We start from the raw sequence: 20,660 nt of genomic DNA on the forward strand, positions 1-20,660 counted from the left end.
TCAACATTTTTATTAATTACTTGGATCAGAGGGTGCAGGGAATACCTATCAAATTTGTGGATGGCACAAAATTGGGTGGAATAGTTAATATCTTGGAAGACAGAAACAAATGTCAGAAAGATCTTGATAGGCTTAGCTGGAAAACAACAGAATGAAATTTAACAGGGATGAGTTAGAGCAGTATGACAATGGAACCAATTACCTTTGGAGATGGTAAGTGCTCCATCACTGGAGGCATTCAAGAGAAAATTAGACAACCATCTGTCAGATCTGCTTTGATTTGGATTCCTGCATTGAGCAGGGGGTTGGACTCACTGGCCTTATAGGCCCCTTCCAACTCAATTATTCTATGATTCATGTAGTGGAATACACAGAAAATGTCAACGCACATGGCCCTTCTCATTTATCTATGAACACTGACCTGTGCGACACAGGTGCGTTAAGAATAATCAAGGAGCTCTACATGTAGTCATTGGGTTGTGAGTGACACCTTGGCTGAGATAGTGTTTGGTTCCTGGATGAAGCTAAGCTTTTGCTTGAGACAGGTGAGTGGGCAGTTGAGAGAAGAAACATCTGTGGTAACTTCTGATTTAATTGGTCACATTTGATCTCTTTGCTGGGTCTGTTGGGAAGAAAATGGGTTGTATGTTTTTGTTTCTTCTTTTTCTTTTAAAGTTCTCTATTTTGGTTTTATTTTGAGCTGGAGTTCTTTTTCAAACCCTGTTAATAAATTCCCCTCACTCCCTCTTCAGTAGAATTAGCATACTCTTATATGAATATGGCCAGCATGACCCTTTGTGCAATAATCCTCCAGCTTTTTCACTTCTTCTTTTTTCAAAACTAGAACGACCGTAATTGCATCGTGAAAAGAAATAAATCATGAGAAATATAAATGAGGAAGCAAAATGAGTCATAATAATGACATTCATAAACACTATCCACCTCCAAACAAGGTGGTTTTGCCCCTGTTCTGTAGTGGTAACATAGTTGGTTAGTTTCAGCATTAGCACCCAGAGTCAAGGCTTGGAACATTACTTTTGTAAAGAAGTCAGTTCTTATTAGAATTGTAATGAACGCCATCAAAGAGAAGTTCAGCTATTCAAATGAACATACTTCCCATTTCTTAAGAATAACTATAATTCATTAGCTTTTGAGTTACTTGTTATTTTTCAAAATTGAGTACTGGAAGCCACTGTCATGTGGTACAAAATGTACTGTTCGTATCCATGGCATTATTCCCTCAGTGCTCACAGCGCAGCAACATGGGTGTGAAACAGGAGCCAACAGCTGAGGCATGAAATATTTCTCCTACAATGTTTAGTGAAGTCATGCCCTCTGTAGCTACAAAAGTAACCAAAACCTTTCACAAACAACCAGGAACTTTTGTGACATCTTAAAATCGAGCAAATTTTGTCACACAGAGACTATCATGAAGTAAACCCTGCTTCATGGAAGGTAGGTGGGCTGCAGTCCATGAAATGTTATGCCATTACAGAGCTGTGACAGAAGACTTCATTATTAATAGGATTGCTCCTCTGAAAAGTTTCAGTTAAACTGGGAAGTGAAATAAAAAACTATTTAATCAGAGATAATAATGGGAAAAAAGTATGCACATTTGCACATCTGCCTTTCCCTACCCAAAACCTTCCAGCTGTTCTGGACTATGACATATACCCTGACGAAAGCCATGCTGGCTGGTTGATGGAAGTTGTAGTCAGAATATCAGGATGATATACAATTAGGGAAGGCTGCTATACTGTGCAGATGTCTTGCGTACGACATAGGTATAAACTTATATATATATATATATATATATACATTTTAATCCTCCAGCTTTTTCATTTTTTATATATATACCATATATATAAAAGGTATAAACTTATATAATTCTGCACTTCTTTCGAAATGGGTGAACAAGGTTTTTTTTCTTGATAATGTTAATTTACAAACAATACTGTGAAGTGGGTTAGATCACTCAGGAAGCTTCATGACTGAGTGAGAGTTTGAACCTGTGTTGTTTCCACAGTCCTTGTCGAATACTTAAAACACCACACTGGCTTTTTATGGGCTTCCCATCCCCTTAGGACAACAGAAAGAGCCATGCCAGTTGGACAAGAAATGTTAGATTAGGCATCCTTCAGTCTCGAGAGACTATGGTAACGTGCTCTGAGTAGAAAACTTGGAACAGCATCTAGTGTGGCTGAGAAGGCCAATATGAGAGTGACAATCCCTTCCACACTGAAGACAAATACAATCTGTCCCTGTCCAGCTGCCTGATTTGGCTGATTTTGGGACTGCCTCTTTGCCTCAGCCTGCTGAACGAGTGTCTCTTCAAAATGGGAGAGGCCGTGATGCACCGCCTGCCTCCAGGCTGAATGCTCAGATGTCAAGGTTTCCCATCTGTTGAGGTCCATTCTTAAGGCCTTCAGATCCCGCTTGCAGGTATCCTTGTATCACAGCTGTGGTCTCCCTCTCGGGCGATTTCCCTGCACTAATTCTCCATACAGAAAATCTTTTGGAATCTGACCATCAGCCATTCTCATGACATCCCGACCCAACGTAGATGTCACTGTTTCATTAATGTATACATGCTAAAAATTCCAGCTCATTCTAGGACTACTCTATATGGAACTTTGTTCTGCCAGGTGATAACAAAAATGCGTCAGAGACAGCGCATATGGAATGTGTTCAGCTTCCTCTCCTGCCGTGCACAAAGGGTCCAGGACTCACTGCAGTACAGGGGTGTGTTCAGGACAAAAGCACTATAGACCTGGTTCTTGGTATACGCCATCAGCTTCTTATCAAGCCATACTCTCTTTGTGAGACTAGAGAACATGTTAGCTGCTTTGCCAATGCATTTATCCAGCTCAACATCTAGGGAAAGAGTGTCAGAAATTGTTGAGCCAAGGTATACAAAGTTATGAACAACCTCCAATTGTTTTGTGGAGCTGTACAAGAAATGTATGGCTTAGGAAATGTAGGTGTAGTACAGGGTACTATCAGTAGGTACACCTCAGATGAGCAAAGTCCCCTGGGAACATTTCCACCACAATGACTGGAAAAGAAATGGAAAATTCACAGAAATACCCTTTGCACTCCTATCTTCTCACTGATGACCCCTGTTAATCTGTAGGCATTTTTGTTTTGTTCTAAATCATTAGTCAGATAACTGCTGCAATTTACTTTAATTACTAAAATTGTCATATTTATATGTTCAATTCGTGTTAACACCCCCACACTCAAGAAGTAACCTATGACTCACAGTTCTTATCATGCATTCAGGTCTACAAAGAATCATCTCTATTGTTTTCAACTACTGTGTTTTCCTTTGTTGCATAGGTTACAGTGATTGGTTACACTCTAGGGATACCTGATGTTATCATGGGCATTACTTTCCTAGCTGCAGGAACCAGTGTACCAGACTGCATGGCCAGTTTAATAGTAGCAAGGCAAGGTAAGGTCCATGTTGGGTTCAGAGAAATAACTGTTTTGTCTCTTCATTAATGAAACTATGTCTTGAAATTTTGTTATACACAGATGGGGCTGACAGCACTTAAGAATCAGAAGGGGGTTAAAATCTGTATGGTTCACCTTTTAATCAAATAATTAATCTAATCCATAGTTCTGAATTCTTAACATGCAGCCTGGAATCACCCTTTAGGTTTTGCACTTTTCTAAATTGTGTGATGCAGTTGAGCTTTCCAGTAAAAAAAAACATAGAAAATTGCATGCATTACAGGTAAATGGATATAATGATATGTTATTAGTTTACAATATAACTAGAGTTTTCTAAGTATAAATTTCATAGGAAAGGTAAAGGTTCCCCTTGACAATTTTGTCCAGTCGTGTTCGACTCATCTCCATTTCCAACCCATAGAGCTAGCGTTTGCCCACAGACAATCTTCCTTGGTCATGTGGCCAGTGCGACTAGACACGGAACGCTGTTTACCTTCCCACTGAGGTGGTACCTATTTATCTACTCGCATTTTTGCATGCTTTCGAACCGGTAGGTTGGCGGGAGCTGGGACAAGCGACGGGGGCTCACTCCGTCGCGTGGATTCGATCTTACGACTGCAGGTCTTCTGACCTTGCAGCACAGAGGCTTCAGCAGTTTAACCCGCAGTGCCACCACATCCCTAAAACTTCTTAGGAGTAGTTTACTAATTTTGATGGTGCTTTGGAACCAGGTAGATTGCCCAGGTCCAGACAAATGGTAGAGCATGTAGCCCTGTCAGCACACATGCTCCAAGTGGTCTCAGCTAGCCCCTCCCTCAGGAGGCACCGCGTGAGTTTGAGCTCCCAGCCCCTGGCTCCATACCTAGCTGCTCCACCCACTGATCTATACTAGCCTGGCTACAAAGTTAGGTACACAAATGAGATTAGGTTTTTTTAAAAGGCATTTGTCATAGAGATTTGCTGCTATTTACATATATTAGAGGAAATTATGTACAAAAATGTATACAGATTTTTGTACAGATTTTAGAAGACATTGCAGACTGATGCAGAAAGGTAGTGGAAGAAACTTGTATTTGAAAAGAAAAATGGAAGATAGAAAAACGAAACACATTTGAGCATGCTGACTAAAGAAGCAGCGTGTGCCTGAAATAGGGCAGTGATGTTTAATTAATTACAGTGCAGTCCTAACCGGCAAGAAGGAATCTAAACTTTTCCTGGCTAGGAAGGTTGGAAATTATTTATGCTGGTATATTGTCTATCTCCCTGGACCAGAGCAGGGAGCACTCCACCCATTTTTACCCTTTTTAAGGCTCTTTCGCTGGCAGATTTTGGCTGGCACAGTAGTGCCTCTGGCAGATCCTTTTGTAGGTAGATTTCTTCGAGATTAACCACCAGAACAGGGCTGTGCCAGCAAAACAGCATTTCCACTGGTGCTAGGGTTCCACTGAAAGCAACAGGGAAATCAAAAGGAAAAGTTAGCCATGACCTGGATTAAGCCCCATTGAAGCCAGTGGGAATTTAATTTAGGGCTGGCTCTTTTAACGCTGACCCAGCAGAGAATATGCTGGAGGATTACTGTATGTGTATACAAAGATACAGAAGAGGAAAAAGGCTGAATGCTCATTACTAGCCATTTGCAGTGTTTGTGACTCACTACATACACAATAGTCGTATTTATGTATAGTAACTTCTAAGACAAATATTTATACAGTGGCTGAAATCCTGTTGCTTAGCCTAGTAATTTGCACTAAAGTAGGTCCATTGAATCAGAGGGGTTTGGTGAGTCAGTGCCTTTGTGAGTTTGTGATGCAAAGACACTCTTATTGTGACTTAGTAAGCTGCAACTAGAGCAGGTCCATTTGGATCAGTGAGACTTACGGAGGAATTAGCTCACCAAATCCCCACTGATTCAATGGGCCTACTCTAGTACAACTTACCAGGTTAAGCAACAGAATTTCACCCATTGTTTACATGAAAACAATAGCCTGGTTACTTTATAGGCCTATAGCGCCAAGATCCTGACACTAAACAAAATCAGTCTGTAATCCTATACCTACGCACTGTATTTGGAAGCAAGTTCCATTGGTCTCAGTGGAACTTGCTTCTGACTACTGTATTCATATGTAGGATTGTTGTGTTCAAGCTTAGTGTCTCTAGACACAGGCTTCCTCATACAGATCATCACATTTTCTATGATGATCACATTGTCTATGTGAGGATACTCATGCTGAAATGTTTGTTTTTCAGGCTTAGGTGACATGGCTGTCTCCAATACAATAGGCAGTAATGTGTTTGACATTCTTGTGGGCCTTGGAGTACCCTGGGGTTTGCAGACAATGGTGGTTAATTATGGCTCAGTTGTAAGTATGCCAATGTGAATGTTTCTTTTCAGACCTTTGATCATCAAAGAAAATATAGTTGATTTTTGTAGTGCCATTGTTAACCCTTAGAAAATTCAGTGAGTTGAGACTTCATTTAGTCTCGTTAAAAGTAAGCCCACTGAAATGAGTGGGCCTTAAGATTATCATAACTGAAGTAAGCCCCACTGATTTCAATGAATCTGTTCTAATTGTGACTAAGTCAAGGACCAACCTATACTTTCTCTCTAAAATAATAATAACCCAAATCCTTTGTGGACAAGTATTCAGAGGACAGTGGCACAGGCATGATAACATTACAATGGCAGGAAAGCTGGAGAATGCCAAGAAAGCGTTCATCTTAATTTTGGTGAGTTGCCATCTTCATTTGCTTCTGCAAGAGAGTGGCTTGGTTGGGAACAGCAGGCATAACCCATGTTCCAGTAGGCCCAGATACCACGTGGCAAAATGCCCCAGAAGGCTCTGTAGTAATAAGGAAACTTCTGTTTCAGAGGAGCAGCCACTAAATGCCATTTTATCAGTTGAATCTGCCCCAGATCCTACCAGGTTCTCAAAAAGACTTGATGCCATTGTTCTCTCTACTGGCATTAAAGCTATAACATTGTTTTGTCCCCACTGTAGTCTTGAGACCAGTGGTTCCCAGCCTTGAGTTCCCAGATGTTCTTGAACTGCAACTCTCAGAAATCCTAACCAACATAGCCTCGTGGCGCAGTGGTTAAACCACTGTACTGCTGCCAAAACTGTGCTCACAACCTGAGGTTCAATCCCAGGTAGCCGGCTCAAGGTTGACTCAGCCTTCTATCCTTCCGAGGTTGGTAAAATGAGTACCAAGCTTGCTGAGGGGGGGCAATGTGTAGCCTGCATAATTAACTTGTAAATCACCCAGAGAGTGCTTGAAGCACTATGGGGCGGTATATAAGCAGCACACTTTGCTTTTGCTTTCAGTGGTGAAAGCTCCTGGGAGTTTTAGCCCAGGAGATTTGGAAACCCAAGGTTGGGAACCACTAGCCTAGACAAAGACAAATGGAGACACTCCATTATACTCTGGATGCTTCAAATATATGGACCTTCTTTTGGTTCCTGTCATTAGTTAATACATTGTTGTGGATGCAATATTTGTTCTCTGATTCTCTGCTTCTTTATTAAACCCTTTACTACTTAATTCTGTGGCAAAATTCCAGTTCACTTAAAATGAGCAGATTTTCTGTTGATTTTCTTCATTGGGGAATGAATTCTGTAGATTATTTTTACTTACGTAGAAAATGACGGTTTACTACTTAGTGCCTCTTTGAGAAATAATAAATATTTCAAAATTACACATTTTCTTTTTTGGATTTTTACAGGTCAAGATAAATAGCAAAGGATTAGTTTATTCTGTTGCACTTCTTCTCGGATCTGTAGCTCTAACTGTAAGTGTGCTTCCATTGTGTCACTCATGCTCAGCATCCAGACAGTTTAATATTATGCATCTTTATAATATGAATGATAATGTTCTAGGGTACGTTCTCCAGATATCCTAGCAGTTTATGTGTTTTTGCTTGCCATTGTTAGCCATTGGACTCCAGAAAGCATCACAAAAGACATATTATCTTGACATTGTAGGCAACATGATCCAGCTCCTAAAGCTGGATCATGCCAAATAGTTATTTTTATTTATTTATTTGCAGCTGTCATCCAGTTAAAGAAAGCTTAAATGGATTGATCACACGAGTGATGAGATAGTTAGAACGCCCATTTCATTTTGCCCACACCCTGGCTAACATTGGTTTCTGCTGTGCAAGGCTTTAATGTGGATGCAGCCACACATTAAGGGGGATATGTTTTCCCTGCAGTTGATCCATTCTCCTTCTCATAGTGGGATTTCCTCAGAGGTATATATTATACACTTGTAAATTAAGGCTCTGTTTACTTCCAGTGACAAATCACCAAACAAAGTTTGCTAAATACAAGATACATAGATGATAAAAATCACATGCTAGAACAAAGAGACATTTTTAACCGTGTGAGGGTACACCTTTTAAAAATACATGTTTTGTAGCATCTATTTTATTTGATCCTTGATTAACGTATGCATGCATCATGTTTTTTCAGGTTGGAGGGATCCACATAAATAAATGGAAACTTGACAAAAAACTGGGCATCTATGTCCTCCTGCTTTATGCCATCTTCTTGTGTTTCTCAATACTGATAGAGTTTAATGTCTTTACTTTTGTCAACTTCCCAATGTGCCGAGAAGAGGAATGAAAGAAACAGCTGAGAGATTTCATCTAGATCCATTCTGCTATAAATGCCAGGGGACATTTTATAGCTCCACCTGCTTCTCCAAAACTGTGTGTCTTTTTCCTGCTTCATCAGTTTACAAGCACTTTCCCTCTACTTGGAAAGAAAACATTGTTTCTTCGAATAACATGGAGGCTTAGAGCAACCAAAGCATTTTCGTCTTCTTTTTCCTCTCGGATATTCTGAATCCTTCATGCAGCTCTGTGGATCTCATACAGAACTTATAAAAAAGCCCCCTGGTATCCTGTTGCAGTTTTCAGATTTTTTTTTAAGCAGGTGATTGTCATCAACAATCAAGTTTGAGATGAAGTATGGGACAGCATCTCTTCTTCCTTTGGAGAATCTACGGCTTTCCAAATAAAAAGGAAAAGAAAATGAGACAGGATTTGATCTTGACTCATTTTGAGCATCTCATTTATGAGGCTCTAATGTACTTCTTATCACATGCGCAACTAAGGACACTTCTCCCTTCAAGTGCTCTGTTGATAGAGAACTTTCACTGATGCTGAGGAGTACTTAGAGGTGCTCGTTAGTACTTTACCACCCTTCATAAAATTATTTAAAAATAATGGCTTGAAAGACATAAGAACAATCCCACCCATAACAAGGAGGGAAAAGATAATTCAATACTGCTGATGATGTAGTTCTAACCACCACCACAAAACTCTAAAGTCTAAAATACAGGAAACTGGATATCCATACTTGAAAACAGCAACTAAACAAGAAACTGTTGCAAATATAAAAGAGTGACTATATATGGAATGTTAAGCTTTCGAGTGAAAAAAGTTGTGCCAGCACCAGTTAGCTTATTCACTGTTGTTAGAGGAAAACTGAAAAATAACATCCTGGGTGCTCAGAATCTGGTTTTGGAGGTAGATCGTCTGAAAAATGTAAGTCAAATCCAAATGCCTTCCAGGTCATCATAGATGTACGATGGATTTGGAGGTGTTTTATATGTTTGTGTGGGTGTGGGTGTGGCTGAGCTCACGTGCCCCACTCATCCTCTAAATATAAAAAGATTGCTGCGCAATCTCCAGTTTGTTGATGTTCCTCTGAGAAGATGAGCTTCCTCAGTGCCCAGTGAAATAGTTAAACAATTGTTTCACTCTATGCTTCCATCCCAGCATTTAAAGGCAGGCTCATATTAGAGCAAATGCTTTGGAAAATTGGATCCTGGTGAAAGCAGAACTTGAAAAAGTTATTTTTTTGGACTACAGCTCCTGCCATCCAACTACCAACCCTTGCTGGGGGATTCTGGGTATTGTAATCCCACCAAGTAACATTTCTAAGCCCAAAGACCTGCTCACCTTTGGAAAAAAATATTATTTTTTTAAATAATTGTGGCAAATTACTTATTATGTGCAGCTGTACCTTTGTTTCTACCCAGTGCATTTGAATTCGCTTTTGGTCACAATCTAGGACTCCCCAGTCAATACCGAGAATATCATTGTTCACTGAGACTGACAAAACTTGTTCGTCACTAAGATTGAGAACTCCTTCCACTTAAAGCTATTGGGAAAAAAGGTTGAAAAAGTTTCCATTAGCTTGAAAAGGTGGGGGAGAGGCATATGAGCCCTTTAATTTCAAGCCATACTGCCAATTATATGGGGAAAAAATAAACAAAGGTCCCTACTATATATATATTGATCCCCCCCCACATTACTCAGGATGTTGCAGAGTAGATTTTCTCCCACCAGGTGCACATGGAGAACTATTGTTGGTTTCATGACATGTATAAAATCATTTTTAAAAGCATAAGCAATTGGGCAGCTGAGCTGGATTCTTAGCCTCCCAAAGACTGCACTCTTGGTTTCCCTCATCCACAAGTAGGTTTCAGCAATGAAATAGCCCTAGAGTTTTATGGATATGACAGAGAAGGAAACTTGACCCATCAATATAAGACCATTTGGTACAACTACCACTGGTGGAAAAGACAACGTATAAGTTTCTCTCATCCCCTCGTTCTTGCTCTTCCCATACAACATCTGAAGTAATGCCTAGTGACTCCAGGACACTGAAATTCATCAGCTGATGAATGTTCAGCTGATGAAATTCAATATCTAGAAGCACTTGTGCCTCTCCTTGAGGGAAACACAAAAGGTCCCATTTCAGACTTAAGAAGAAGCACGAAGACATGAATTTCATGTCCCTTGTGCTATATGTGAAATGATTCTTATTCGCATGGCTTACTGAAAAGGTAATCCCAACGCAGTGCCAGAGCTATGCACAGGCTAAGTAAGCTATAGTTATGGTCTCAGGTTATTAGGCCTCTAAATGCCTCTAAACAAGTTTCTCAATTTAAAGACATTTTTTTAAAAAAATCATCCAATGCATTGGCTTTAATTCCATTTATGGATTCCAAAAATAATATACTGTAAATTGTTGATGAACACAGAATTACTACAGAAGCACAGATTATCTATATACATAGATTTTTGTGGGTATTATTTTTTTTACATACTGCTAAATCAAACAAAATATTTTATCTGTTTAAAAACACATTAAATATTTATTTTTGCGTGCATGACTCTTTGGCAGAGTTCCTGCAATAACTGCACCAACAACAGAATGCTGGAGTGCTGGGGAAAGCAAAGAGGACTTTTCCAAATAAACTTGATTATTGTTTCATTTCTCCTTCATCCCCATCTTTGATGTCCCAGCTGGTTAGCAATACCTCTGTTGGCAAATCAGTAAAGTTTCTCATGCAGTTAACTCACCTAATACAGAAGAGTATCCATTCCTTTGACCAAGTCTTAATTGCACACCTCATATCATCCCGAGCTCAAAAATGTTCCTTTTTGAGAGGACAACTCCTATAGTCCCATAATCAGCACAGTTGTACTTCCAAAAAAGTAACATTTCTGGGCTGGAATACAGTCCATAGTCCAAAGACGTCCCAGTTTATAGTGACCATACAGGCATTTTTGGAAAGGGGAGGAGGCGTAAAATATAAAAAGAGCCTGGCAGCCTTCTGTGGTCAAATAGAGAGCTTCAGAGAGAGTTTTTCTGCTCACAGGAAACATTTGAAATCAATCAAAATGGAAATGAAGATTTAGATGTTCTGTGTTCTATTTCCCTTGGCCAACTGAAAATACTGTAAGATTCTTGAACACAGCAAAGCTGTGTTACAGGATTGGGTCATATATGCATCTTTTCATTTTGTTTCTTTTGGAAAAGAAACATTTGTAAATAAGGTACTGACGATAGGACTTCCGTACCACTTCCTCCAAGTGACTTCTCGAGGGAATGGAATCCTCCAGAACTATTTCACCCATTACACAAAGCTTGTCTGGGTTTGCTAAGCTGTGCATACTCAGCAGAGATCTGCAGACAAAGCTTGCTCTTTAATGAATGCTGAGTATGTGATAAAATATGCTTCCAAATGCATTGTTTGTATGGGAAGGATGGCTTAAACTTTATGTTCACATGTGGCTTTTATTTGTTCAGTAAACCAGGTGTGCTGTCAAAAAGTGCAATGGGTGATATTACTCAGCATCAGAACTGAGAACTGTTGCTTTTTTTGTTTGACAAAGCCCCAGGCAGCATCACCACTCACCATGCTGGTTGGGATATTTGAAAGCTGTCAAACAAAAACAAAACCCTAACATATAGCATCTCTAATCAAACTTCATTTGCTTGTGATCTCGTGCTGAGCAATCAGGTTATGTGCAATCAGTTCAGCAACATCCATGCATCCCTACAAGCAGGTGGAGAAGTGTGAAGAGGCATCTGTGAATCATTCCTTCATCATCCCTAAGAAAGCTTCACAGCCAAATAAGGCACCACCAGATTTGGGAGTTTGGGGGAGTTGGTTGTTTTTTTTTGTTTGTTTGTTTGTTTTTTGGATGACACCTCATAAAACCCCTCAGCCCACTTAGCCACCAGACACTGTTCCACAAGGCCAGTATCCACCTCAATTCACCATTGCCAAAGAATGGCAAAGGCACAGGTTTTATCCATTTTCTCAGTCATCTTGTCATGTACCAGGCCATGCAAGCAGGCACAAAGCAAACACCATGGAAAATGGACAAAACTGATTTAGTAATTGCCAGTAAATCAATGGAGTACTGGCCAAAAACAAGAGAGAGTAACTTTTCCAAGCTTTGGTCTGGACACATTTCATTTTTTCAGCATTGTTACGGCAAAATAGAATGAAAATTGAGTTTTAAAAAATAGTTGTTGCAGTTATTTTTTGACAGATCACAGTATACTTAGTTTTACTATCTATATATCTGGATGAGGCCATCTAGTCCACTCTGGAAATCCAGATCAAGAACACCCATAACAGACGGCTGCCTGGCCCATGCCTGAAAACTTCAAGGAGAAAGAATCCATCACATATGGACGCAGAACTATATGATTTGCCAAAGAATGTATACACTTTATGATGACAATGATCAATCACATACAGTCATTTATGCTGAATATTCCTATAATACTAGGGTAGACAATGTGGCCCTGCCTGTATTGTTCAGTTGCAGTGACTATCATTGCTAACCATCAGCAGTGCTGCCTAGAACTGATAGGAGTTGCAGCCTATCAGCATCTGGCAGACCCACTTTACCATCCCCTGCCATAGCACTTTTGGCCCATTTGCCAAAGTTCATTTGCATCCAAGCCATGTGGATGAAATGAGCTTGTTGTGGCAAAAACCCTTCGGCATTTGACCAATCCTTATGCTTACAGATGTCTCCAGAACTCCAGCATTCTTGCAAAAGTTTGCCAAGAACCTCCAGGATGGTCTCAGACTTGTGCCTTGTATTATCACTACTGTGATAAAATAACCCCTATAGCCTGGGGGCGGGGGGGGGAATGGGAGTCAGGTCTGACTCTGTCCCACAGCCCCCTATCCATAAAATTTGATGGAGTGTGCAAACTGCTAAAAATTTATTTTACATCTAACAAAACCATGTCTAAAAACTTACATGCATTAGAGAAAGCTTTAGTTGGATAGACTGTAGAGATGGGCGATTCATGAAGTTAATGGGAGAGAAAGCTCTTTCTTATGGTACTGAAAGGAAAATCAGATTAAACAAGAAAAATTCCTATATTTGGACATGTGTATTTGTAAAATTGATTAATTGCTGATGTAAGGCATTTTGCAGAAGTCTTGCAAAATGGATTTATAAACCAGCAAACCAGCGATACTTTGCATTTAAGAGGGCCTGTAGATCAAAACCTACAAACCATCACATTAGCACATGAATGTCCTACCTAGATTATATTTGCGTTCTCCATTTCTGCAGTAAGTCACTTTACCTTGATTTCACACCAGTGTAAATGAAATCAAGGTACCTTTACGGGTCTGTGCTTCATCCAAAATATTTCAAAGCACAATCCTATTTATATATTTATTTACTACAAGTATATTTGTATCATTATGTGGACATTAAAGCAGTGTAAAAGAATGTAACAAACGATACAGATGCAAGCAAAATAATAAAATCACATCAATGCAATATATCTAGTAAAGCCAATATATAGTATATATAATAAATTGAAACATAGGATTAAAATGCCTGGACAAACAGATAGCTTTTGAGTTGGCATCCAAAAGACTGTTGCGTCAGTGTCTGCTGTCTCTTCTTTGTGACATATTTTGCCCAAGATACATGGGAGATTACTTTGACATTATTCATTATTAATAAATTATTAATTAATTATTTTAGAACACAGGTTGATAAAAGGAAAGGCACTGCTTGGGTACCAATGCTGTTTAGTGCTCCACCAGCAACTTGACATGCACTTGGAAGTGAATGGGAAAGCAAGCACATCTCTTTTAGAATTGATAAAAGAAGAGTTTTGCCTAGTTGTACCAATTTCAATCTTGGCAGCTGCATTCTGTACTTGTGGAAGCTTCTGAGTCATCTTCCAGGTCAGCACCATGTACAGCATATTACGGTAATCCAGCCCCAGATGATAGCATTGTTAGATGAAGATGGCTTGAAAAAATATTTGCCAACTACACTGTGCATTCCTCCCACTTTTGCTTCAGCTAAGTAGCTTTTACCTTATTTGGGGATTTTTTCATGGTTCCTAAAAAAGCAGAGTTGTTTGCTTTTTAAATTTATTTTAGGGATTCATGTATTTCCTTAGTACACTGGCCTCAAGGCAGCTAATATGTACATTGTAATTCACTATAAAACAATTTGATCAGAAGCAAAAGTGAGATGAAAGGGAGTGTATGTTTTGCTCTCATAGACTATTTGCACTTGCAGGTTGCTCCATTTCCGGCCTTCTCCAGCTCGCTCGAGATAGCACAGCAATGTTGTAGGTTTGTTAAATTTTTGTTCAAGTTCCTTAGTGGCTTTGACCCGGCAACTGAAATCTGCACTTCAAACTCCACCGAAAGGGAGTATTACTGTGTAAAACGATGCTGCAGGACCAGGTTTTGGGTTTGTAAAGTTTCTGCATTGTTGTCATTTTTAAAATCAGTTTGCAAGAACTAGTTTTGTGCTGCTGCTGCTTCTTTTCACAACTGTGATGATCTGAGCCCCGGTCTTGGGTTGTGAGCCAGCCTGGAAGACCGCTTGCCCACATCTTCCCTTTGGATCAGCATTGTCCTCCTCTCATCATTATTGCTGTGCCAAGTCTCTTTTTATACAATTTCTTATGTCCACAGTCATTATAACAAACATGTAGCTTAGTTTTGCGGCAATAGATTTTTATTTGTTGTTCAGTGAATTTTAAAGCAAAAAAGACAAAACAAAGACAATCCCAATTATTTTCTTAGATTTATATAACAATCTTACAGTTCATCTCACCAAACTCTATTGTGAATGTAGAAATTGGGACTTCTGCCCTCTCTGCATCCTTTGATCTTTACTGTCGTTTCTCCCTCCCCCCCCATCATTTATTGTCAAAAAGTTCTTCTTTGACTGACTGAAATTGTATGTCAATATTGAAGGTTATGTTGTTTGAACAGAGCTTTGACTTAGTTCATTACATACATGGCCTAAGTCTTTGCACTAATGGGGGGGGGGGAAGTCAGATCGAACGTCATTTTAAAGTAACTGATGAAAAATATTTGTACTCGTGTAAAACCAAAGATGTTTGCTATCAAACTGCAGCACCTTAAAAATCTATATTTTTAGAGTAGGTTTCCCTCTCTGCCTAGTATTCAAACTCTATGACTGCCCTCATGTATGTACATTTTGCACAAAGAGTTTTTCTTGAACTCCTGCTTACTTCAGTCCCATTGATCTCCATGTGTCTAACTACGTCTAGTCCAACTACAACTAGGTATGAATACAACCCGGTGTTTAGAAAATGCCAGTACTTAGTAACTTGCAGCTTTGCTATTTGTGCCATTTAACTTGAATAAAGCTAGTTCATCCTGGCTATTTGTGTAGAAAATCATTGCCTTGCCAGTTGATAGCATACAGAGCGAAATTTAGGTTTCAAACTTTTCCTTAAAGAGCCTGTGCTAAGAGTTGAAATGCTTATGAACTCTGCTAACATCTTCCTAGGGTGTTGAATCTCCATTCCCTCAGAGCCGTGATTTTCAAACATTATACAATTAAAGAATTCTCTCTCTTTTTTTTTGATTTGGTGAGAAACTCCAGCATATAATAAGGTGTGTAAGAGGCTTTGATCAGGTATGCAGTGCTTGGAGTGTGACCTAGAACAATGGGTCTCATACTTTTCCCCATGGGCCACTTGCAAATTGCTGAGGTATCATGGTAGATCACATAGCAATCTGTTTATGTTGTTCTACAAATGAAATAGCCCCTACCCTGTCATCATTGTTCACATCAGGGAGCCTTCAGAGAAGGGTTCTTTTAGCTAGAAAATGTTTATTATGATGTTAACTGCACCATCAGGATTGCTAAAGCGGGGTCCTGTTAGCCTATTTGATCATCTGTCAATATATTAATGCATTTGATAATCCAGCCATGAACAAAATACCCTTAATCTTTTTTTTTTTTTCAAAATCCTAGGCCAAGGCAAAATACAATTCCCCGTCCCCCAATAACTCTCCCATTGAGTACTTCAATACAACCTGTGGATTATAGTCTGAAAACTTCTGAACTAGGTACACACCCTACAGTCTCCAACAGGTGCACACTGGTAACAGTGGGCAAACTTTTTTTCCAGAATAAATTGACTACTATTTCTAATCCTCTCCTTCTGAAAAGCCCTGACAAACTACTGTTTGAAAATCGCTGCTGTAAAAGTACCAGGGAATGGATGCTGATTCACCCCTGAACACAGCCTCTGGGATACGTGTTGCAAATTATACGGTACTTTTAATCTGCACTACCCTACACTTTCTTTATGTATGGCATTTTCTCCATGCTGCTGTCCTGATATTCAAGCACTTTCTGGAAGAAAACTGATTGTAATGGAGAGCTGCTGTCAATTTTTTAGTCCCCTAAAAGACAATTGTGGGTTTATTATTTGTGATTTGTTTGTTCGTTCGTATTTCCGCAGAAAGAATGTATCTCTCTTAAGGTCTCTTGACTTAATATGCTTGAAAGGTGTATAGCTTTTGATGTTTGAATTCTGGTGATGTCTGAAAACATCAGAAGCTGAAATAACCTGGTAGGTCAGGTCTACAAAAGAGATCAGAACCCATCAGGAATCTCCCCTTCTTCACTGCAGCAAGATTATGGCCTTTATTCATTAACCATATGTTTATTTATATATATTTTTTCTTCTGAAAGCAGCAGTTTTGTTCCCAGTGGCAAAAATTTTCTGGGAAAGTTCTCCCTTTGTTGGGTGAGATGATTCAGGGACATTTCAAAGCACAGAACTAACTGCTGATCTGCATCAATTACTTTCCCCGTCCGTGCTCAATGGGTTTTTGTTATGTGCATCCCACAGTGGGTGGGTGCGAAAGCGGTGGTACCTCTTCTGAAAACTTTGGGACACTTTTTATAGTGCTGCTGAGAAAATGGAAAGTGACAACTTTGTAAATTACACAGATCTATTTATCATGTTATTTATTTTTTCAATGACTGTGACCTTATGCACTGTGAATGCTCTTGTGATATGGGGTTCTTTGTACAGATCTGTATGTCATTTAAACAAAATTCCAATTGTGATAATTTGTTACATAATGTTGGCATGACCTTTGATTATTTTTATTGTGGAAAAACGAAGAAAAACCCAATAGTTAACATGAACTGAAGATTTATATTTAAAATAACCCTAGCAGTCAGTATTGTAAGGCACTATATATATATTATATATAAAATATAAATATATATCAAAATATGTACACTGTCAATAAAAGACATAAGAACAACTGGAGAATGGGGGTGATGTTTTTCTCAAGAAAAAGGTGTCCAAATACCTGGAAATAATATCAAATAATGGGTGATGGGAATGAAATGATATTCATTCACATAAAGCAACTGTTGTGTTTTATATATTTATTTATAAGTTTATTTTGAGGAAAGCTGCACTCAGCTACATTGCCTTTATCACTCTCTTGAGGTAATCAAGAATCGAGGTTGCAGTAGTGAAGAGTGAGATGAGCTTTCTTTGCAATATTGTCTGTAGACCATTACTCTGAATGGTTTCCCTTCAGTCCTATGGGGAAAAATTAAACAGCATGTGATAGAGAGGATGGAACATGCACTCCACTCAGGGAAACCGTTGTCTGTAGACCATTACTCTGAATGGTTTCCCTTCAGTCCTATGGGGAAAAATTAAACAGCATGTGATAGAGAGGATGGAACATGCACTCCACTCAGGGAAACCGTTGGCCTACACTTAGCTCTGTTAGGTTGGGTAATGGAATTTTTAGTCCAATCCTTCTGGAGGGTACCACATTGCAGAAAGCTGCTTTAATTTTTCCCCCTCACAGCTTCAAGATAGTGGACCTTGAGTCTGGTTTCTAGCCACACTGGACACTGAGCAAGCATACCTGTACAGCATGACTTTGCCTCAGCACCAAGGCAGCTCAGCAGATGTCATCCCACTTTTCTCCATCTTTCATGGTCTTAACAATAACAGTTGTGGTGGATCAAGGCAGACAAATGAGTGGAGAAAGTACAGTGGTGCCTCGCTTAACGATGTTAATTGGTTCCCAAAAAAACATCGCTATGGGAAAACATCACTACTGTACATGAAACACCATTCCGCATAGGAATGCATTGAAAACTGGTTAATCTGTTCCAATGGGAACGGATTACCGTCCTTAAGGGAAAATCGCCATAGGAAACATCGCTAAGTGAAACAATGTTTCCCCCATTGGAATGCATTGATGCCTATTCAGCTGTCAAACCTACAGTTCAATGCATTCCAATGGGGGGCAAAATTCACCAAAAATTAACGAAGAGTCAGAACAAAGCCAAATTACGTTTGCAAAGGTTTTACAAGGTGCACTAACTATTCCAAGCATTTAAAACAGTTTTTGAACATTTTAAGACACTTTAAAAATAGCAAAAACAGAACATCGCTAAGCAAAACAGGGGACCTAAACTGTCATCGCTATGCGAAATTTCCCCATAGGGAACATCGCTAAACGGAGCACAAAATCGCTCCAAAAACCTCATTTCTAAGCGAATACATCGTTAAACAAGGCAATCGCTAAGGGAGGCACCACTGTACCTGTGTCTGGGGATTGTTGATTTGGTTCATTTTCTGATAAAAACATACCAATTTCTTCATAAACAAGAGTAAAAGAAAAACAGTCTTGGGATGAAGGCCTAAATCCAGTTGTTAACCCCAACTACATTAGATCTAGGATTCAGTAAATCAACACTTCTGGGCTTCTGGTTTGCTAGATCTACACAGAGAGCCCTTTCTGATCACGCTTGCCTGACTCTTAAAAGCCTGGTTTTGAATATCTGTAGTTTTAATCCCTGTTGTGATGCTGGATTAGGCAAAGACACCTCACCTGTTAACACATATGGCAGATGGATGCAACATGGCTCTTTTCCTGCTTGGAATAGCTGAACCTCTTCAATTTGGCCAGGGAAGAGGATTACAAATTTTATTATGTGTTCACAAAATTTTTTGAATTCATAAACACAGGGACACAAAACAGGAGGCATGAACCTGAGAACAAAAAAAGCAATCATGAGGAAAATAGAAACTAGCCAAATTGTCCTTTCACACCTACCGCTATCCATTTGGATATAGCTCAATTTCAGTAATCTAAATGGTCTTAAAGGGAAAATAATTCTTAGCCAAACTCTGGTGATTCTGAGTGAGGGGAATGTGGTAGATTTCAGTTCCAAGTGAGCAAATCATACTGGCTTTGAATTGGAAGTTATGAAATTGAGGACTAAATAAGTTTTTTTTTTTTTAAAGAGGATTCCTATCTGCAACACCTGGTCTCAAGCAAAGCTTTAGAAGTTACTTTTTTAAACAACAGTTTATTCAAATATGTTTTCTGAATCCCCAGTACTGACTGGAAGATTTCAGGAGTCCCCAAAAATAACTTTTCCCAGCGTTGGATATAACCTTATCCATACCTTGGATATAACCTTATCCATACCTTGGATCCATACTGTTGCTTGTCACATGTTGTGTTGATAGGCTGATTATCCCAATAGGAGTCGTTCTGGTGAAGCACATCCAACCTCCTCCTTGGAAATTTGTTGCTGGAATGTGCTGTCAAGTCACTTCAGACTTTTGCTGCCATGATGAATGAGTGACCTCCAAAATGGCCTATCCTTTATCCTATTCAGTCTCCTAGTTTTCCCAGTGTTACTGTCCTTTCCAATGACCTTTGACTTCAGCATAGAAATATCAGGTTTCAGTGATTTTCAAAAGCCCAAGCCATTTTTAACAAAACCTTATCCTCTTATTGCAGAATCCACTGGCGGCTGCTAGGCTAGGAGATTCCAGGAGTCAACATTCCGGAGTCAAAATGCAAAAATAGTAACTTTTTAAAATTAGGTATTTATTTAAAATATTTTTATCCCACCTTAAAAAGGACCCAAGACATCTGAGTGGAGAGAAATACTGAGGAGACAGCTTGGGGAAATCAATGGCGTGCTTAGCCGGGATCCTTTTTGTATTGGGAAGCCTTTGGGACGGGGTGGGGAAGCCTTTAATATTGGAAAACTACCCGCTACTGGTCTCACTCACCACTCACAAAGAGGTAAGAAAGGAAATGCAATGAACTCTCCCTCTTTCAGTTGTTTGATCTTTCATTGCTGGGGATGACATGGTTTCTATAATTTAAACAGCATTATAATACATCTCAACAAAGTGGGAAAAACAGAGACCAGGTGACCCGTGTATCTAATTGGAGAGGGCCATCTTCGGAGTCCCAGATTTCCCTCTTTATGGCTCTGTCTTTTAAAATCACGCTTCATAAAAACACTTCCAGAAAGACAGCCTCCTGACAGCCTTCCTGACAGAACCTTCCTCAGCACAATAGGACACATGTCCACTCTCTTCGGGAAATTCATAGACTGCTCAAGGGGCAGGGCAGAGCAAGGCAAGGTTTCCTGAGGTGGGTGCCTCAAAAGGCTGGTTTAGGGAGAGGGGAGGGTAGCAAATTTTTACCCTTCATGAGGATGAGGCTGGTTGCCTTATTTCTGCCAGGGGCAGACAGGGGGACTTGTGCCCCTTTCTGCCTCA

At 39.5% G+C, this 20,660-nt stretch overlaps 1 protein-coding gene and 1 long non-coding RNA gene across 3 annotated transcripts in view; one reads left to right on the plus strand and one right to left on the minus strand.

Moving 5' to 3' along the window:
- Nucleotides 1-10,939, plus strand: part of SLC24A4 (solute carrier family 24 member 4) — a 143,667-nt gene extending 132,728 nt beyond the window's left edge. For both annotated transcript variants that reach the window (XM_020802238.3, XM_020802239.3), the window contains exons 14-17: nt 3,340-3,454; nt 5,704-5,816; nt 7,178-7,243; nt 7,926-10,939. In XM_020802238.3, the coding sequence (XP_020657897.3) occupies nt 3,340-3,454; nt 5,704-5,816; nt 7,178-7,243; nt 7,926-8,078 (447 nt within the window). In that variant the 3' untranslated portion in view covers nt 8,079-10,939. The remainder of the gene's footprint in view (nt 1-3,339; nt 3,455-5,703; nt 5,817-7,177; nt 7,244-7,925) is intronic.
- A 6,540-nt stretch (nt 10,940-17,479) lies between these two features.
- Nucleotides 17,480-19,046, minus strand: LOC144586076 (uncharacterized). The gene is made up of 2 exons (XR_013540799.1): nt 18,964-19,046; nt 17,480-17,651 (listed from the first exon to the last, which is right to left on the minus strand). It is a non-coding gene; the product is annotated as an uncharacterized LOC144586076 (long non-coding RNA).
- Between the last annotated feature and the right edge of the window lie 1,614 nt (nt 19,047-20,660).

The sequence above is a fragment of the Pogona vitticeps genome, chromosome 1 (genome assembly GCF_051106095.1).
Source record: "Pogona vitticeps strain Pit_001003342236 chromosome 1, PviZW2.1, whole genome shotgun sequence".
Taxonomy (NCBI): Eukaryota; Metazoa; Chordata; class Lepidosauria; order Squamata; family Agamidae; genus Pogona; species Pogona vitticeps.